General features: G+C 44.0%; 1 protein-coding gene across 4 annotated transcripts in view; it reads left to right on the top strand.

Moving 5' to 3' along the window:
* The window catches only part of cyth1b (cytohesin 1b), a 295924-nt gene extending 288367 nt beyond the window's left edge, over window positions 1–7557 (top strand). For all 4 annotated transcript variants that reach the window (XM_068058351.1, XM_068058349.1, XM_068058350.1 and 1 more), the window contains exon 13: window positions 6308–7557. In XM_068058351.1, coding sequence (XP_067914452.1) covers window positions 6308–6386 — 79 coding nt within the window. In that variant the 3' untranslated portion in view covers window positions 6387–7557. The remainder of the gene's footprint in view (window positions 1–6307) is intronic.
* The last annotated feature ends 13368 nt before the right edge of the window (window positions 7558–20925 follow it).

Genomic DNA, 20925 nt, shown 5'->3' on the forward strand with positions numbered 1-20925 from the left:
TTCGGATCTTGGCATGCTTGCCTGCCCATTTCTTTGTGGTGGTTTGGGAAACTTTCAGTTGTTCCTTAGCCACTTTGCAGGTTCTTGTGAGCTGCTCCCAGAACACGGATACATAAGCTAACACGGAAGATTCATCCCTCTGTTCTAAAAACTTGCATTAGTTTTAGAGGACCTCTTACCTCATGTCAATAAACCAATTTAAAAAGTACTAAAACCGGTAGACTCATTAGGTGAGTCCCTAGTGACAAACAAAGGAAACTCCAGCCCTTTATCCCAATCAAGGGAATATTCATAACCGAATGCCCGGATCATCGTTTTGAGGGTCTGATGGTAACGTTCTAAAGCTCCTTGTGTCTGTGCGTGGTAAGCTGAAGACTTTAACTGTTATAGCCAGATTACTCATAACTTCCTGGAAAAATTTGGACATAAAATTGAACCTTGATCCGACTGGATCTCAATCAGTAATCCTATCTAGTGAAGAACTGAGTTAACTTTTCTACCACTACCTTAGCAGAAGTTGTTCGCTACAGAATGGCCTCTGGGAACCGACTAGCCATATCCATAATAGTGATATACTGATGTCCTGCTTTTGTTTCTGGTGAAGGTCCCACACAGTCTACCAACACCCTACAAAATGGTTCCCCAAAAATTGGTATGGGAATTAGAGGTTCCGGTTTTATGGCAGGTTGTGCTTTTTCCACAATCTGGCACATATGGCACATTTTACAAAACTGCACCACGTCCTTGGAAAAGACCTGGCCAGTAAAAATGTTGACTTAAACGTGATTGGGCCTTCCAGATCCCCACATGTCCCAGCATAGGAATTTCATGGGCTATGCTTAATATTTCCTGGCGATAGTTGGGCAGTACCACTATCTGGTAACACCGTCCATTCTTGGTCTGCAGGCCTGTGAGGAGATCTCCACTTCCTCATCAGAATCCCATTTTTAACATAGTGCCTTCCAGAACTCCCTTTATTTCAGCTTCAGTTAGAGCCAATTGTGCCACTTGGCTTAACTATGGATCGGCTTGCTGAGCTCTGCTCAGAGAAGACTTACTGAACATTTCCTTTGGATTATCCAAATCCTCACAGAAAGTTTCAGATATTTATATATGTATATGAAGGAAAAATTCCTGAAACCTTTTCCTGCAACTGCTCTGTCTCTTGACTTCACTTGTCTTTCCGTGTCTACTGGAGAAGCTACTACCTTCGCTCCAGCCAAATCATTCCCCAGGAGTCGGTCAACTCCATCTACAGGCAAACTATGGACAACTCCTACAGCTAACGTTCCAGGCATTAGGTCACATTCCAGGTGCACCCCGCTGATACCATTCACTAAAACCTTGGCATTCAGTATGTTCTCTGGTGGAAAAATTATGCCTTTCCCCAGCAAAGGAGTTTGGGTAGCTCCTGTATCCCTAAGTATAATTATAGGTTTATCTGCCTCACTTAAGGGAGAAGGAGTTACTTTTCCTTTTGACAAGAATTCCCTATAATTCTCAGGTATCTTGTTCATGTCCCCCACACTCACAGCGGTTTTTGTACTTGGCCTTACAGCTGCAGTCAGAACTACAGCTTGCTCTGTCATACTCCCGGTCAGGGCCCCTTTGCATTGGCCTTATGTACCCCAATAAGTCCCATGGGTTTACCCCACAACTTCCAGCATTCTGCATAAAGGTGTCCCATCTTGTGGCAATGGAAACACTTAGCGTTTTGCACCTCACGTCCACCCTCAGCATCGTCCTTTCTGACCTTAAGGAGGATATCCCGGGGTGTTCCCAGCTGTCCCTTCTTGTCCCCAGTTACTTGCCTTCCTTTCACCCTCCCACCTTCTATACTTCTCAGGTTTGTGGGGGTGATGGACAAAGGGTTTATGCTTGTAAACAAGCTCATAATCATCAGCAATCTCAGCTGCCTGTCTGGCTGTTGAAACCTTCTGGTTCTTTCTATGGGTTCTTACTAACGGAGGGAGTGGACTTTAAATTCTTCCAGGAGAATTATTTCCCTAAGGATCTCATATGTGGCCTCTAACTTTAGTACCCGCATCCAAAGATCAAAGTTAATTTGCTTTACCCTCTCAAATTCTATACGTCTGCCCAGGTTGTTTCCGGAGGTTCTGAAATTTCTGCCCATAAGCTTCAGGGACTAACTTATAAGCAGCTAGAATAGTCTTTTTTGTCATTTCGTAATCTGCAGAAGCCTCCTCAGAAAGCATAGCATAAACTTCATGAGCTCTGCCAATCAACCTGCTTTGCATGAGCAGTGTCCCGTTTTTTATCGACCACCTTATCTGTTCAGCTATCTTTACAAAAGAAATGAAAAACGCCTCTACGTCCCTTTCCACAAACTTTGGGAGAGCTTTCACAAATTTAAACAGCTCTCCACTGGGTCCTGGGTTGGAGTTAGTTCTTTCCTCACCAGAATTTCCATCCAGGTTAAGGCCACCCTGTTTTTTTAGTTCTAGCTTTTTTAATTCAAATAATAGAAACATAGAAAATAGGAGCAGGAGTAGGCCATTCGGTCCTTCGAGCTTGCTCCGCCATTCATTATGATCATGGCTGATCATCCAACTCAGTAGCCTGTTCCGGCTTTCGCCCCATATCCTTTGATCCCTTTAGACCCCAGAGCTATATCTAACACCTTCTTGAAAACATACAATGTTTTGGCCTCAACTGCTTTCTGTGGTAGCGAATTCCACGGGCTCACCACTCTCTGGGTGAAGAAATTTCTCCTGATCTCAATCCTGAAAGGTTTACCCCGTATCCTTGGACTATGACCCCTGGTTCTGGACTCCCCCACCATCGGGAACATCCTTCCTGCATCTACCCTGTCCAGTCCTGTTAGAATTTTATAGGTTTCTATGAGATCCCCCCTCACTCTTCTGAACTCCAGTGAATATAATCCTAACTGACTCAATCTCTCCTCATACATCAGTCCTGCCATCCCAGGAATCAATCTGGTAAACCTTCACTGCACTCCCTCTATAGCAAGAACATCCTTCCTCAGATAAGGAGACCAAAACCGCGCACAATATTTTAGGTGTGGCCTCATCAGGGCCTTGTATAATTGCAGCAAGACATCCCTGCTCCTGTACTTGAATCCTCTTGCTATGAAGGCCAACATACCATTTGCCTTTTTTACCACCTGTTGCACCTGAATGCTTACCTTCAGCGACTGGTATATGAGAACACCCAGGTCTCGCTGCATATTCCCCTCTCTCAGTTTATAGCTGTTCAGATAATAATCTGCCTTCCTGTTTTTGCTACCAAAGTGGATAACCTCACATTTATCCACATTATACCGCATCTGCCATGCATTAGCCCACTCACTCAACTTGTCCAAATCACCCTGAAGCCCCTCTGCATCCTCCTCACAACTCACCTTCCCACCCAGTTTTGTGTCATCTGCAAATTTGGCGATATTACGTTTAGTTCCCTCATCTAAATCATTAATGTTTATTGTGAATAGCTGGGGTCCTAGCACCGATCCCTGCGGTACCCCACTGGTCACTGCCTGCCATTCGGAAAAAGACCCATTTATCCCTACTCTTTGTTTCCTGTCTGCCAACCAATTTTCTTTCCATCGCAATACACTACCCCCAATCCCATGTGCTTTAATGTTACATGCTAATCTCTTATGTGGGACTTTGTCGAAAGCCTTCTGAAAGTCCAAATAAACCACATCCACTGGCTGCCCCTCATCAACTCTACTAGTTACATCCTCGAAGAATTCTGGTAGATTTGTCAACCTTCCTTGCTCCCTTCTTTACCTCTTGCTCTCTCTACTGCTTCTTTTCTCTTTCCTTTTGAAATTGTAGTTCAAGTTTTTTCATTTCCTTTTTCTGCTCAAGTTCATGCTTTTCGTTTCCAATTCTTCTTCCTGTTCCAGCTGCTTCATCTGTAACTCATCTAGCTAATTCAACAGAATTATCATCTGAATTGCTTTTTCCTTCTTCCACTTTCAAATGCTGTGCTATTACTTTACTTACTTCTGCTTTCTTCTCTCCTAGTTTTAACTCTAACTCCAACTTTGCTGCCAATTCCTTTAGCCTAGCCTTGGTTAAGTTTTTCACATCACTCAGGGATAAATCCTCCCTCCCCAGAAATGTCATAGCAATTGAGAAAGCCATTTCGGTAGTCCTTTCAGTGACTCTTTCAAAAAAAAACTAAGTCCAGCATCTATGGAATCACTTCAGTCCTCCAATGAATCCATCTCCACAATTCTAAAACACGAGTCCCCAAAAAATATTAAAAAAACAGAAGCACTTCCATAACAGCGGAATTTTTAAATTTTTTGTGTGGTACCTTAAAGAAGCTGATTTGCGCTTGGCCTTCATGGGAACTTCCAGATTTTTTAGTGGTTGCACAGCTTAGAAAGAACATTGTCTGAGACCGCCTTGATGTATCTGCAAGTTTCAGGCTCGCTATTTTGGAAAGTGGTGCCTGCAGCTGCTTATGCAGGGCTGTGTGATGGCTCAGAACTGCTGCTGAGATGAGTTGCAATTAGCTCCTTCTGTGCTTCTCTACACATGTCACTGACCTGTGTATACACAGAATACTAAGGATCTTGGAGTATTTTTAATCCTTTCCTAATAATTGTTTGTTCCCATTCTTCATAAGTTTAATAAAAGTGAGAGTATTCGTGATAAATGCTCCAACGACTAACTGTTACTGAGGTTGCCACTGTAGTTGTCATCGCCGCTGCTTCATGTTCAATGATAGACTCAATTGCACGTAACTATTCTTCTGCCTAGTCATTGTCCATTTCCATGTATTTGGAGGCAGTTGATTGCTCAATGTAGACTGTGGAAATCAACTTTTCATGAGGGTTCTCTCCTAAATTCATTACAACTTTATTGGAAAGAAATGTAATCATTTTTTGCATAATTTTTTGGGCTTTCCATAGCTCTTCCACCAAAGTTACAGTAATCGAGCAGAACAATCCTTTTGTAAGCTCATACTCTGTATATGCTCTAACATTTTGTTTTGAATGTAGGGCAACTAAGATCTACATTCCTAAATAATACTGTTAGTACATTACATCTCTGCTCTGTATCTCCAGGTTCCTAATCTGCCCCTAGCTCTGCAGTGCCATTATCCTTTTATTTCCCATCCAAACTGATTGGAGCACTGACAACAGTATCATGTCAGGCAGCACCAATGAAGTGATGACTGCTTAAACCAACAATGGTCGTAATTGTTGATGAATGAAGCGAGAGGATTGAATTGAAATAGAAAGTGCTGGAAATACTCAGCAGGTTTGGCAGCATCTGTGGAGAGAGAAGCACAGTTCTGTCAATATTTCCCTCTACACCGCTGGTCTGTTTGTGGAGTCCAGAGCTTCTGCTTTACCTCCTCAAGCTTTATATTTCTTATTAAGAATGTCTTGATTTAACATTTTTTGTTGCAAGGGGCTTATGATACTATCAGACATATACAAAGGACTGTCATCACTGAAAATCCATATCAGCTTTTGTCAGTTTCAGGTAACTCTGCTTCTTTCTCCACAGATGCTGCCAGACTTGCTGAGTATTTTCAGCACTTTTTGTTTTGATTTCAGATTTCCAGCATCTGCAGTATTTTGCTTTTATTTTAGAGGATTGAATTGTTTAGCTTTTAGCTGTAACAGTTATATTTGGTTTTTTTTAATTTCAAAAATATACTTTATTCATAAAAATCTGTAAAAAAAAAAAAAAATTACCAGTTTCAAACAGCACCAAGTCAAAAATTACTAACAGTGCAAAGGTGATCAGTTTCCTTCAATACAATCCTGAGTTGCCTCACAACCCTTCCATTTCATTTGTCATGCCATATACATTTTTACATTTTACAGCACACAAAATTTTCCCGATACAGTTTGAGGGGTTTCCCATGGATCCAGCCCCTCAGTTCAGCTTGGTGGGGGGACCTTACACAGTGGTCTTTCCCCATTGAGCCTTTGCTGTGGCTGCCCCAAGCTTTCGTGCGTCCCTCAGCACGTAGTCCTGGACCTTGGAATGTGCCAGTCTGCAACATTCGGTCGTGGACAACTCTTTGCGCTGGAAGACCAGCAAGTTTCGGGCAGACCAAAGGGCGTCTTTCACCGAATTGATAGTCCTCCAGCAGCAGTTGATGTTTGTTGCGGTGTGAGACCCTGGGAACAGCCCCTAGAACACAGACTCCTGTGTTACAGAGCTGCTTGGGATGAACCTCAACAAAAATCATTGTATCTCTTTCCACACCTGCTTTGCACAGTTATATTCGGTGTCTTGAGGTTTTTTGTTTAGATTATCTTTATTTAACTCTGTTCACACTTTGCTTCTTGCAGGGCTGCAATCAGCAGAGACCCTTTTTATGAAATGCTGGCGGCAAGAAAGAAGAAAGTTTCCTCAACTAAGAAGCATTAAGATGATGGCATTTCATGCAGCTTGAGTCAAATATCTAACATTGGCCGTATGACCTAAGGAGGTCTGTTTTCGAGTGTCAATAACCACAGTGCATTCTGGGGCTGGCTATGTGCTTGTGCTGGAGAGAAGTGCTGAAGGTTAGAAGGCTCTTATGACCTTCTGTTGCCTGCTTCTCAACTAATGAGGAAATAGTTTTTACTCAGCAATCTCTCAATATTTCCCTCTACACAGCTGGTCTGTTTGTGGAGTCCAGGGCTTCTACTTTACCTCCTCAAAGCTTTATATTTCTTATCAAGAATCTCTTGATTTAACATTTTTTGTTGCAAGGGGCCTATGATACTATTAGACATATACAAAGGACTATCATCATTGAAAATCCATGTCAGCTCTTATGAAATGAGTAGAAAGCCATGAAAAAAGGCCATCTCTGAAAGTTGGTGAGGTCAGATTTTTAATGTTTCAAGTGCCAATGGATAGCTTGATTGGAGTAGGGTACTGTGACTATGATTGATGCTGTGTTGGGAAAATGAGGGTGTCCAATCAGTCCAGTTTGATGGAGAGAGATGTGTCGTGACATGGGAATTGGAAAATGAAGACCCTCCTGGAAAGAAGCCAGCCACATTACTACTGAGAATATTGTGCAAAAAGAAATGTCTGTCCATCAGATGATACATTTTGAATTAATTTTTTAATTGAAGCTTTTTGTTTATAGATGTTTTACTTTTCCATGTTGTTTTCCATTTTTCAATGCACTGGTAGACAAATGCAGGAAAAACAGATGACTAAGCAGTATTGGTCTATTTATCAGAGCTGTATATACTTAATGTATAGATTTCTTTTTGGATTATTTTGTATTTGTTCTGTTAGTTTTAAGTTGTGATAAATCGATGTTAGTAATTTTTCATCCTCTGCCATTCATACTTGTAATCTAGCACTGAAAAACCAGGTCAAATAAATCAAGTTCTGTGTAACCAACTTGGGGATCCACTTTACCATACTTTTAACCATTATACTGCTTAGAGTCCTGCTGAAAACGTCTCCTCCCTCATCAGCTGAACACCCAATTCCTGAGTCGTAGGGTTGACATTTCTATATTACTGTCAATGTGAAATTATTTGTTTGGTTTTATTATATGCAAACATTAAAAAGTTATTTGTGTTACCGATTCAAACATGATTTGTAAAATGAACTAAATGCTTCCTGTACCAAACTTCAATGTATATTTTTAAATACTAAAAACTTATTGCAGATTTTTATTGCTCACATTGAGAATAAAATAATAGACACTGTTATGATCAATTCAGAAAGAGGAAAACCTAGAAGTAAGGCATTTAACAATTCTAACTGAGATTTTTAAGAAGTCGATTGGGCAAGTCAGCTTCCTAAATAGCAGATTTAGATGCTGTGGAGGAATGGGCCAAATTCTGGCAAATGATAATTAACCTAGATAGACAGTATTATGATTTGGACAGAACCAATATAAAGTATGCTTACACTTTAAGTAGAACAGAATGCCTGAGAGAAAAGGGTCTTGGCATCAGAGTTTCTAATTCTCTGAAGGTTTATGACCAATGCCGAGAAACCATAGCCAAGCAAACAGGGTATTAAATTATATTATAAAGAAATAGTGGACATTATAAGAGGCTTTGGAAAAGTTTCAGAGGAGAGTTCCAAGAAAGATTCCAGCTTGGTTGGACAATCTTGGTTACTCAGGCTTAAAAAGCTAGATGCATAGATTTTGCGTGAATTGATAAAAATGTACAAATTAGTTAAAGGATTAGATTGTGTTCCTGTTAAATTATTTCAATATGATAAATTGGATTAGACAAGTTAGGTCAGGATAGGGCTAGGTTAGATATTAGGCAATTCTTTTTCCAGTGAATAATATAACTATGGAGCAAGTTGCTGGGTCATAAGGTGAATGCTGACTCTGCGTACCTTCAAAAGAGAGCTGGACCTGTTCCTACAAAAGGTAGGTGAAATATCAGGTAAAACAACCATGGTCAAAGTAGTCTCCTGGACTAGTTTTGATTACCTCAAGGAGTCAAGAGGAATTTTAGCCTTAGTTTTTTTTCTGTTTCTTTTGCCTCTCCCAGGAAATGATGTGGTCGTTGGACAGGTATATCTAAACATGATTCAGGCATCACGACTGTGGGGAAAGCTTGATGGAATAGATGGTCTTTTCCTATACATCGTTTGTGTATTTTAAAATATTTTTATTCCCATTCCAAAAAAAAAATACCTGTTTTAGATTTGGGGATGCTGTAGGTTAGCATATTTTCCTTTCTCTTTGAAGATGGCTTTGAATGTAGGCTAGACAATAAGGTCAAAGTGTCTGCATGCCATATGTGTTCTTCAGGGCCAAGTTCTGTACTCCAAACTACACATTATTTGGTATTAATGGGCAATATGTTGGCAGTCTCATTCAGAGGTCACAAGGATGGGTAAATGCAGAATTCACAGCTTCCTAGTACATGGCAATCTTCTGAGACTGTTCAGCAAATTCACTATTGGAACAAAGTGGAGGAAGCTTTACACTGCATCTGGCCTATGATCAGCCTGACTTCAAAATGTTTGATGCTGCATTGGATTGCAGCAGTATTCCTCTATCAGCATGAAAACACAAAAATCCATTTACAGAATTATCTACAACAAGTTGCATAATTTAGAATTATTATAGTTGGTGTCTAATTTTTATCATGCATATATGTTTTCTTCTGGAGTGACTATGATGGTGCATTCTATGTACACGTTGGCTATAGGTTCAAGGCAGCCACTAATGGGATAAATGCCTTGCTAAACACTACTGTTAGAGAGTTCAGGAATTTGGCCCAGTGATGTTGAAGAAACAATGATATATTTTCAAATCAGGATATTGTGTGTGACTTGGAGGGGCACTTGCACGTGGTGGTGTTCCCACAAGGTGCCCTTGTCTATCTAGCTGGTAGAGGTTGACGGTTAGGGAGGTGCTGTTGAAGAAGCCTTGGAAAGCTGCTGCAGTGCATTTTATAGATGGCACACACTGCAGCCACAGTGCAGCAGTGGTGGAGAGGTTGAATGTTTAAGGTGGTGGATGGGGTGTCAGTCAAATGGTCTGTGTTGTCCTGGATGGAGTCGAACTTTTTGAATGTTGTTGGAGCTGCACCCATCTAGGCAAGTGGAGAATATTCCATCACTGACTTGTGTCTTTATATAGTGGAAAGGAGATGAGTTACTTGCTGTAGGATACCCAGCTTCTGACCTGCACTTGTAGCCACAGTATTTATGTGGCTGGTTCAGTTAAGTTTCTGGTCAACGTTGACTCCTAGGATGATGATGGAGGGGGATTCAGCGATGGGATGAGTTTCAAGTGGAGTTGGTTGGCCTCTCCCTTGTTGAAGATAGCCATTACCTGGTCCTTGTGTGGCATGCATGTTACTTGCCACTTATCAGCCCAAGTCTGATTTTTGTCATTATCTGAGGAGTTACAAATGAAACTGAACACTCTGCAGTCATCAGTGAACATCCAACTTCTGACCTTGTGAGGTCATTGATGTAGCAGCTAAATTTGATTGGGTTGAGAACACGGCCCTGAGAAACACCTGCAACGATGTCGTGGGAGCTCAGATGAGTGGCTTCAAATTACCGCAATCATCTTCCTTTGTGCTCGGTATGACTCCAGCCAGTGGAGAGTTTTCCCAATTCCCACTGACTTCAATTTTACGAGGGATCCTCGATGACACATTCAGTCAAATGTTGCCTTGATGTTGAGGGCAGTCACTCTAATCTCACCTGTGGAATTCAGCTCCTTTTTCCATGTTTGGACCAAGGTTATAATGAGGTGTGGAGCCGAGTGGTCCTGGCAGACCCAAACTGAGCATGGCTGAGCAGTTACTGGTGGTAAATGCTACTTAAAGCACTGTCAACGACACCTACCATCACTTTGCTGGTGATTGAAATTAGGCTGTTGGGGTGGTAATTGGACAGATTGAATTTGACCTGCTTCCACAATGAGAACCATTTCTCACTATCTGCTCTGACTAGACCACTTATGATTTTGCACACCTCTATCAAATGTCCTCTCAATCCTCCCTGCTGTAAGAAGAACAACCCCAGCTTCTCCAATATATCCTCATAACTGAAGTCGCTTATCTCTGGACCATTCTCGTAAATCCTCTCTAAATAAAGCCCTCAGATCCTTCCTAAAGTGTAGTGCCTGGAATTGGAAACAAGACTCCAGTAAAGGCTAAACCAGTGTTTTATAAAGGTTCCCCATAACCTGCTTGCTTTTGTACTCTATGGCCAGAATTTGCCGCCACCCCAGCGAGCGAATGGTGGCGTGGGTGTGGTGTAAAATTGAGCGGGAGGCCTTCCTGACCCATCTCCGGCCAACTTTATGGAGGTCGGGGGGAGCGGGGGCAAGAAACGGTCCACCTGCCCCAGGCCAATCAAAGCCCTTAAGTGGCCACTTAAGTCCCTTCACCCGCCTTCATTGGTACATTACCCGTGGTAAGCGGGCATGCTGGGGATGTGAAAGGCTGCTACCGGTGGCGCTGCTGGGAGTAAGAACTGCCGGCTCGATGATTGGCCAGCAGGTCAATGAGGCGGGACTTCCTCCCTCAAGTGGGTGGATGTCCTGCCTTGGAACAATTAAAGCCCGGGGATCCGCAAAATGTGGGTTGGATCCCCTGGCGAGGCGGAAGTGGGCTCGCCACCAACTTTTACGTCGGTTGCGAACTCCCGTCCGCCTAAGGTAAAATTCCGGCCTTTGTCTCCACTTATAAAGCCCAGGAACCTGTATGCTTTCTTTAACCACTTTCACAACTTGCCATGCCACCTTCAACAATTCATGCATATATACCCCCAGGTCTCTCTCTTCCCAAACCCCCTTTAAAACTGTAGCCTTTCGTTTATATTGCCTCTCCTCATTCTTCCTATCAAAATGTATAATTTTGCACTTCTCTGCATTAAATTTCATCCACCACATGTCCACCCATTCCATCACTCTGTCTGTCCTCTTGAAGTCTATCACTATCCTCCTGAGAGTTTGCTACATTTCCAAGTTTTGTGTTACCTGCAAATTTTGAAATTAAGCCCTGTACACCAAAGTCCAAGAGCTGAATTTTCAGGGCATTCCATAGTTGGGAATGGAGGTAAGGGGCCCCCGAAAATACAATCACTGGGTGGTGTGTCAATTTCAAGATGCTGATCCCCGGTGCCAGCAATAATTACCAGGGTGGATGGGACAGGAATCCTGCTCTTCTCCTCATTAAGGCCAATTAAACTTGTTAAAAAGTTCATTTACAGCTTGAAGAGGGAGAGTGCAATATTTAAAGGGGAACTGGGGTTTCAGAAACTCTCAGTTTCTGAACATCTGAGGGGAGGTGGGTACACAGTGGGGAGCCACCCATGATTGCCCCAGGTCATCAACACGGTCCTATAAGAAGGGTAGCAGGGCAAAGGGGTCTGGGCACTTGGTAAGAGGGTGCCCTTGATGCTGCACAAGTGGCAAGGAGAGTGGGCACTCAGACTGGGTTTTGAACTGGGTTGTCATCTCCCCTAGCATCATGGGGACAGAATAGCAGGGGGCAAGGCTGCCAAGGACAATTGGGCAGCCAGCTGGCAATGGGGGCATAACTTCCAGATTTTGGGCCCAGTGTTGATGAGGACAGTCAGAGCCCCAGGCATCAGGAGGGCACAGGAGAGGAGAGAAGGGTAGGAAGGCAATGGAAGTTAAACCCTCAACACAGATCGACCACTGAAGACAGGGCTACCTGGAGATGACAGGGAACCAGTGCTGCAGGAGATTGTGACTCTTGAGATGGTCACACGTATCTGTGCCCTCATTGCTGAAGACTTTGCACCTCGCAGCACTGGTTGCCATGCCCTGCCAGTGGCTGTCAAAGTTACTGTGGCGTTGAACTTCTTTACTTCTGGCTCTTTCCAAGGATCAGCTGTGGACCTTAGTGTTATGTCAGTGATGCCTTCTTTGCCAGAGCTGGACAGCACATTCATTTAACAACAGACACAGCCTCACAGGGATAGAGGACATTGGGTTTTGCTTCCATTGCTGGATTTCCCCCAGGTGTAGAGCATCATCGATTGCACCCATGTGGCCATCAAGGCACCGAGTGACCAGCCACTGAGAGCCATCAACAGGAAAGGCTTCCACTTACTCAACGTCCAACTGGTCTGTGACCACAACAAGAGCTTCCTCCATGTGTGCACTTGTTTTTCTGGTAACTGCCATAACTTCATCCTCCGTCAGTCCAGCCACCTCAGACCTTCATTCCAACCCCAAAGTGCGTGGATGGATCCTCGGGGGCAAGGGAGATGGCTGCTGACTCCTCTATGGAAGCCACAGACAGAGGCACAAAAGCAGTACAAACAATGCTGCCTGCTCAGCAGGAAAACCATTGAGCAGGGTTTCTGAAGATACCATTCCGGCGCCTTGACTGATCGGGTGGTGCCCTCCAGTACCCTCCTGCAAATGTCTCAGTCACTGTGGTTATCTGCTGCACTGTCAGAGCAGGAGGTAAGAAAGGAGGAGGAATTGGAGGCGGAGTGAGATGACGCTGAACAGAGGGGTAGCCCTGCTGCTCGATGAGGTGGCCTCCTGCCACCCTCTGGGAAGAGGACCTCCCTTCTTTCACGCCCTCCAGCATTAGATCCCAGGTTGGCATTGATGAAGCAAGGGTCTGCCCTGCACTGGGTGCCAGGCCTCCAGCTCGCCTGTGACATCTCACTTCCTTCTGGTAAAAGTGGAAGGCTTTGGTGCAAATCACAAATATTTCATTCAGGACAACAAGCAGCATCAGTGATGGCTGCCATGGAGTGTCGAAATGAGTCCCACACTTCATCTGACTCACTTCCATTCCTGCCCTCACTGACTCTTAAGTGAACAGGAAACCCATCTCCATATCAATTAAGGGCTCACCCCAATGAAAATCTGAACTTTAATCAGTTTCTCATCGGAGGCAGGTTTCTGACTCTCAGACTCAGCTTCTGTTTCCTGCCTCCCTGGCAAAAATTCAGCCCCAGGTCATTTTTAAAATTTTTTTCAGAAATGAGAGTGTTGCTGGCTAGGCCAGCATTTATTGCCCATCCATAATTGCCCTTGAGAAGGTGGTGATGAGCTACCTTCTTGAACTGCTGCAGTCCTTGGGGTGTAGGTACACCCACTGTGCTGTTAGGGAGTTCCAGGATTTTGACCCAGCGACAGTGAAGGAATGGCGATATAGTTTCAAGTTAGGATGGTGTGTAGCTTGGAAGGGAACTTGCTGTTGGTGGTGTTCACATGCATCTGCTGCCCTTGCCCTTCTAGGTGGTAGATGTCACAGGTTTGGAAGGTGCTGTCAAAACAGCCTTGGTGAGTTGCTGCCGTGCGTCTTGTATATGGTACACACTGCTGCCACTGTGCGTCAGTGGTGAATGGAGTGAATGTTGAAGGTTGTGGAGGGAGTACCAATCAAGCGGGCTACTTTGTCCTGGATACTGTTGAGCTTCTTGAGTGTTGTTAGAGCTGCACCTGTCCAGGCAAGTGGAGAGTATTCCATCATACTCCTGACTTGTGCCTTTCAGCTGGTGGACAGGCATTGGGGAGTGAGGAGGTGAGTTACTTGCAGCTGTTATGAGTGTTCCCATTTTTCGTTAAATTTTGAGAATTTGTTTTAAAAGTGAAAAGGATTCCATAGATGCTGGAACTTTGGGTGTTTTTTTTTCAGGGAGGTCACCAGAAGGTTTGGACTGAGTTTCAACTGTAAACAGTTACTGGAAGGTACCTGTTTGCAAATAATCCAGCAGGGGTTGTTTTTGACTTGGGAGAGATGTTTACAAAGAAGTGACAAGCCAAGATTTACAATTGTCAGGAGGTTTGCTTTCTGAAAAGTTTTGGTTTCAATTTGAACTGTTAAAAAAGCCAGTTGATTTTGTTTGCAACGGAAGACCCAGCCAACTCAGTTCTCTCTCTTAAGAACAAGTCTTGCATCCAGTGTTTTAGATTCATGTTTCCTCCTGTATTTGAAGAGACTCTGTGTGTTTAAAGGAACTTTGCATATTGGAAGTGTGGAGCTCCAACCTTGCTGCATTCCCGCTGTAAGACCTATTTGGCCTCTGGAGCTACATCTCTTGGAAAGCCTACCTAAACTGATCTTGAACATCGCCTGGAAAAACTGTTCTAGGAAGATCCCATTGACAGCCGTCTATACGCATTCCGGCCGCCTAACCAAAACAAAGGATATCTTTCCATTTCGTCTTTTCAGCTTAATTGTTTTGTTTCCCTTCCGTTTTCTTTGTAACAGCTGTAAACAAAAACTCCTTTTATTTTCACAGGTTAACCGGTGTGTATGTCTATGTGTGTGCGTGTGTGAGGGTTAGGATAAATAAGGGGCCTTAATATTTCAATTTGTGTGCATGTTATACTTCATTATTGGTTAAGGCTTGGTTTATAATAAACTAATAATTTTGTTGTTTATTAAAGAAACCTGGTTGGTGAGTTTTATTCTGGGGAAAGATAGAGTATATGGTTGACCGTATCGGTAAGTGGGAGAATTTAAATATATGTTGTGACCTATGGGGAAGTGGAACTGAATTAACAGTGCACTCTTCCTGTCTCGGTCGTAACACCGCAGAATTCCCAGCCCCTGACCTGCTTTTGTAGCCATAGTATTTATTTGGCTGCTGCAGTTGCGTTTCTGGTCAATGGTAACCCCCAGGATGTTGATAGTGGAAATTCAGTGATAGTAATGCCATTGAACATCAGCAGGAGATGGTTAGATTCTTGTTTGAGATGGTCATTGCCTGACACTTTGTGGCACGAATGTTACTTGCCACTTATCAGCCCATGCCTGGATGTTGTCCACGCCTTGCTGCATCTGGACACGGGCTGCTTCAGTATCTGAGGAATCGCGAATGGTGCTGAACATTGAGCAATCATCAGCGAACATCCCCACTTCTGACCTTATGATGGAAGGTAGGTCATTTATGAAGCAGCTGAAGATGGTTGGGCCTAGGATAGTACCCTGAGGAACTCCTGCAGTGATGTCCTGGGACTGAGAAGATTGACCTCCAACAACCATAACCATCTTTTGTGCTAGGTATGATTCCAGCCAGTGGAGAGTTTTCCCCGATTCCCATTGACTCCTGTTTTACTAGGGCTCCTTGATGCCATATTTGGTCAAATGCTGCCTTGATGTCAAGGGCAGTGACTCTCATCTCACCTCTGGAGTTCAGTTCTTTTGTTCATGTTTGGACCAAGGCTGTAATGAGGTCAGGAGCTGAGTGGCCCTGGCGGAAACCAAACTGGGCATCAGTGAGCCAGGTTATTGCTAAGAAAGTGCTGCTTGATAGCACTGTCGACGACCCCTTCCAGCACTTTGCTGATGATCGAGAGTAGACAGATAGGGTGCTAATTTGTCAGGTGGAATTTGTCCTGCTTTTTGTGTACAGGATGTACTTGGGCAATTTTCCACATTGCTGGGTAGATGCCAGTGTTGTAGCTGTACTGGAACAGCTTGGCTAGGGGCGCATCTAGTTCTGAAGCACAATGCTGGAATGTTGTCAGGGCCCATAGCTTTTGCAGTATCCATTGCCTTCAGCCGTTTCTTGATATCATGTGGAGTGAATCGGATTGGCTGAAGATGGATGCAAATGCTTCAGCCTTGTCTTTTGCACTCGTGCTGGGCTCCCCCATCATTGAGGATGGGGAGACTTGCAGAACCTCCTTTTCCTCTTGTTAGTTGTTTTATTGTCCACCACAATTCACGACTGGATGTGGCAGGTCTGCAGAGCTTAGATCTGATCCGTTGGTTGTGAGATCACTTAGCTCTGTTAATTGCATGCTGCTGCTGCTGTTTGGCATTCAAGTAGTCCTGTGTTGCAGGTTCACCAGGATGGCGCTTCATTTTTAGGTATCCCTGGTCTTGGTCTACCCTCTTGCGTTCTTCATTGAATCAGGGTTGGTCCCCCATCCTGATGGTAATGGTAGTGGGGGATATGCTGGGCCATGAGGTTACAGATTGTGGTTCGATTCAATTCTGCTGCTGCTGATGGCCCAAAGTGTCTCATGGATGCTCAATTTTGAGTTGCTAGATCTGTTTGAAATCTATCCCATTTAGCAGAGTGGTAGTGCCACACATGATGGTGGGTATCCTCAATGTGAAGATAGGAATTCATTTCCACAAGGACTGTGCGGTGGTCACTCCTACCAATACTGTCATGGACAGATGCATCTGCGACAGGTAGATTTGGTGAGGATGAGGTCAAGTAGGTTTTTCCCTCTTGTTGTTTCCCTCACCACCTGCAGCATATCCTTTAGGCCTCAGCCAGCCAAGTCAGTAGTGGTGCTACCAATCCATTCTTGGTGATGGTCATTGAAGTCCCCCATCCAGAGTACATTCTGTGCCCTTGCTACTCTTAGTGCTTCTTCCAATTGGTGTTCAACATGGAGAAGCACTGATTCATCAGCTGGGACAGGGTGGGGTGGGGGATGGTGGGTCGTAATCAGCAGGAGGTTTCCTTGCCCATGTTTGACCTGATGCCATGAGACTTCATGGGGTCCGGAGTCAATATTGAGGACTCCCAGGGCAACTCCCTCCTGACCGTATACCACTGTGCCGCCACTTCTGGTGGGTCTGCCCTGCCAGTGGGACAGGACATACCCAGGGATGGTGGCATCAGGAACATTGTCTGTAAGGTATGATTCTCTATGACTATGTCAAGCTATTGCTTGACTAGTCTGTGGGATAGCTCTCCCAATTTTGCCACAAGCCCCCAGATGTTAGTAAGGAGGACTCTGCAGGGTCGACAGGTTTTCCGTTGTTGTTTCCGGTGCCTGGGTCGATACCGGGTAGTCCATCCGGTTTCATTCCTCTTCTTGGACTTTGTAGTATAATACAACTAATTGGCTTGCTAGACCATTTCAGAGGGTATTCATAAGTCAACCATATTGCTGTGGATCAGGAGTCACATGTAGGCCAGATAAGGACGGCAGATTTCCTTCCCTGAAAGACCTTAGTGAATTAGATGGGTTTTTACAATGATTTCATGGTCACCATTAGACTAGCTTTTAATTCCAGATTTATTAATTGAATTCAAATTTCACTGTCTGCCATGATGGGATTCAAACCCATGTCCCCAGAGCATTAGCCAAGGACTCTGGATTACTCGTTCAGTGGCATTACCATTATGCCATCCCTTGACCCATATTTATCGAGAAAAGCAGTGGTCTTTTTACCGACCCCTAGGGAACACTACTGTTTTTGTTCCTACAGTCTGAAAAACAATCATTGACATTGAGGATGGGGATGTTCATGGATCCTCCTCCTCCTGTTAGTGCATCGCCATGTGGCATAGAAGATGACATTGTCAGAACAGATGCAATGGAGATGAAGAAGCTGGGAGAATGGAATAGAGTCCTTACAGGAAATGAGGTGGGAGGAAATGTAATCAAAAGAGCTGTGAAAGTCAGTGGGCATATAGTAAATATTGGCCAACAGTCTATCCCCAGAAATGGAGACGGACAAGTCCAGGAAGGGAAAGGATGATGAGTTGGAGATGTGCGAAGGTGAGGGAGGGTGGAAAATTGAAAGAAAAGTTGATGAAATTTGCCAACTCAGGTGAGAGTAGGAAGTAGCATCAATAGTCATCAGTGTACTGGAAAAAGGTGAGTGAGGGGAACTGAATCAGACTAGAACAAGGAATGTTCCACGCATCCCAGTAAGACAGGCATAGCTACAACACATGTACTTTCCTGTAGCAACACCTTTCATTTGGAGGAAGTGAATGGAGTTAAAGGAGAAGTTGGCCAATGTAAGAGCAAGTTCAGCCAGGTGGAGGAGAATGGTGATAGATGGGGACTATTTGAACCTACATTCAAGAAAGAAGAGGGAAGGTTTTATTTTTGTCTTTGTTTTTATTTCATTTCTTTTTAGACTTGTTTGGTTTTTGAAAACAACATGGTATTATTAGTTGTGTGGTTCGCACAGATGAATTAGATGACTCTTGATTGAAAGTACTTCATTTACTCCCAGCAATAGATTTCTCTCCTTGACTGAGATTTACCCATATGACCTCATCATTAGTTGTGGCAAAGTGGAGACCTGCCTTTTACATCTGTTTCTTGTCCTAGATCAAGGTTTGGCCACTTCTGGCCTTTTCCACGAGTGTTCATTAATCTTCCCCTTGGGTGCTGTGCACTACCCATTGAGTTTGCTGCTTCAACAATATATTCTCGTTCCCTGTCTTTTTACTGCATCATTCCTTTACCCCAACTGCTCGTTACCTCTCCTAGAATGCTCACAGCCCACCTAAGTGTGGTTTGAACATAACTGGAACGTAACCAATGGGGCTCACAAGGTGTTAAAGCAGAGGATAAAAATTCTTTCAGAGGATGCCTGGAGGTGCAAGTCAAGTGGCAGACAGCTCTCTGCCTTGAAAGATTTTTAATAAATTCTTTTAAATTGCTTCAATCTCCAATGTTTCAAATCATTCCCTTTTAACAGGAAAGGACTGCTAGGAAGAAGATCTTAGTGGAGGGTACCTGCAGGCTCTCCTGGACAAGTGATGGGAAGTGGGATTATCTGCTCTGCAATTAGGAGTCATGGACAAGAGGTGCCAGTCACTGAATGCCACATCCATAGTTCCCAGTACAGTAGAGCAGTGTCATTAGAAAACCGATGACCTGACCAGAGCGGGAGCCACTCACCATGTTCTCCCTCACCTACTGAAGGTACGACATACAAGTCTCTGAGGTAGAACAAATTGATCAGTGACCTCATAGTGAAAAGCCTGGAAAGATGCAGATGAATGGCATATTCCACACATTCAAATGACTGGAAGTCTAATTTTTCTCTTTTAAGGGCAAGATGGCAAACAAATTTCAGGAGAGGGCAAACAGGGACGAGGGCAGCAAACCTCCACTCTCTGATCCTACGTGAAGTGAACGTAGTGGAGCCTCTAGTTTACTGTACCATCATGGCCATGGAGGAAGTTGAGGTGATCAGAGAGCTGGCGGTTTGGAGAGATGTGGGAGCAAGAATCCTGAGCCAGGTCGAATATCAGACTGTTGTTGCTTCAGGGCAGGGTCCAACCTTGCTGTACACCTCAGCCCATTGAGCATCTTAGCACTGGCAACCATATCAACCCTCTGCTTTTTCTTCCCACAGGCTAATCAAGACATTTGTAGTCATTACCAAGGATGAGGAGAACAAGGAAATGGCAGAAGGAGGAGAAACAACCTTTGGAAGAGCTGCAGAACAAGGACGCTGGCTTTTACCCCAACAACACCAGGCAGAAGTTTAATATATCTATTCAACAGGCAATGCAAGTAAATTGCCGAAGAAGAAAACAGCTCCCATGAAAGACTTGAATAAGTGCCAGCAAAGGTTTGGGGCGGGTAGTGGTGTTAAAAAGTCCAGGAAGAAGTGATGAAGCAGGTTCATCCTGATATTGCCTGCAAGGCTGAGCATCAGAAACTCTTTTGTGAATTATATTTTACAAACTCAAGGTGAGTGAGGGTTCCCACCTGACCCCTATTACAAGTGCCCAAGCCATTAGTTCCTGAGTGATCTAGACCATTGTGTGCCAGCTGCTGCTGCTGCCCGGTGTTGGGGTGTGCAGTGCTGCTCATGCATGACGTGTCAGAAGGGCCAATGACTTGGGTCGAAATACTCAAGCTCCAATTAAAAGCTCCGCACTGCAATGGGGGAAAGAAAACTGCAAGTCTTAGCCTGGCCGACATATCGCACATGGAGGGCGAGGCGGGGGATACAATTGACCTGAAAAGCACAACTATCCACTTTCTCTCTTTCTACACGGAGGATGTTTATTATGCTGAATGTTTTTCTAGAATTTTCTGCTCTGTTTAGTTTTCGAATTTTAGATTTTCAGCCTCCGCTGCGCGAGGCACTCGACAATCAAACATAAAGCTATAATAAAAACAAGAAATGCTGGAACCACTCAGCAGGTCTGGCAGCATCTGTGGAAAGAGAAGCAGAGTTAACATTCAGGGTCACTGACCCGAAACGTTAACTCTGCTTCTCTTTCCACAGATGCTGCCAGACCTGCTGAGTGGTTCCAGCATTTCTTGTTTTTATTTCAGATTTCCAGCATCCGCAATATTTTGCTTTTTAAAAATAAAGCTATTGCTGGGTATTTTCCTTCTCAGTTTCTTCCGCCACAAAAAAACTAGTGATAATAAAAAAGCAGGTCATTTTGGGCGGTTAACGTTATTTCTCAGTTTATTCTCACCACAGCGCACCATGTTCCCGCCCCTCTCGCGCTTGGCGAACTGCCAACTTCCACTCACCCGCTGGACGTGTGGTTGGTGGGTGGGGAGAAGATGAGTTAAAGTAGAATTATTATCTAATCATGACTGTCATCGCGCAAAGTTTACACAAGTGTTCTTAGTGAAATGAAATGATAAATAGATTGGGGATAGCTATAAATTGCCGTCAGACACCTGCGACATTAACGTCTATTCTACTCGCATCCCTCCCTTGATGGTACGCGCTAAAATGACAGTTGGAAGTCGGTTGATTTGAAAAGGTCGTCCGGCGAATAA

This window comes from Heterodontus francisci, chromosome 26, assembly GCF_036365525.1.
Source record: "Heterodontus francisci isolate sHetFra1 chromosome 26, sHetFra1.hap1, whole genome shotgun sequence".
NCBI lineage: Eukaryota > Metazoa > Chordata > Chondrichthyes > Heterodontiformes > Heterodontidae > Heterodontus > Heterodontus francisci.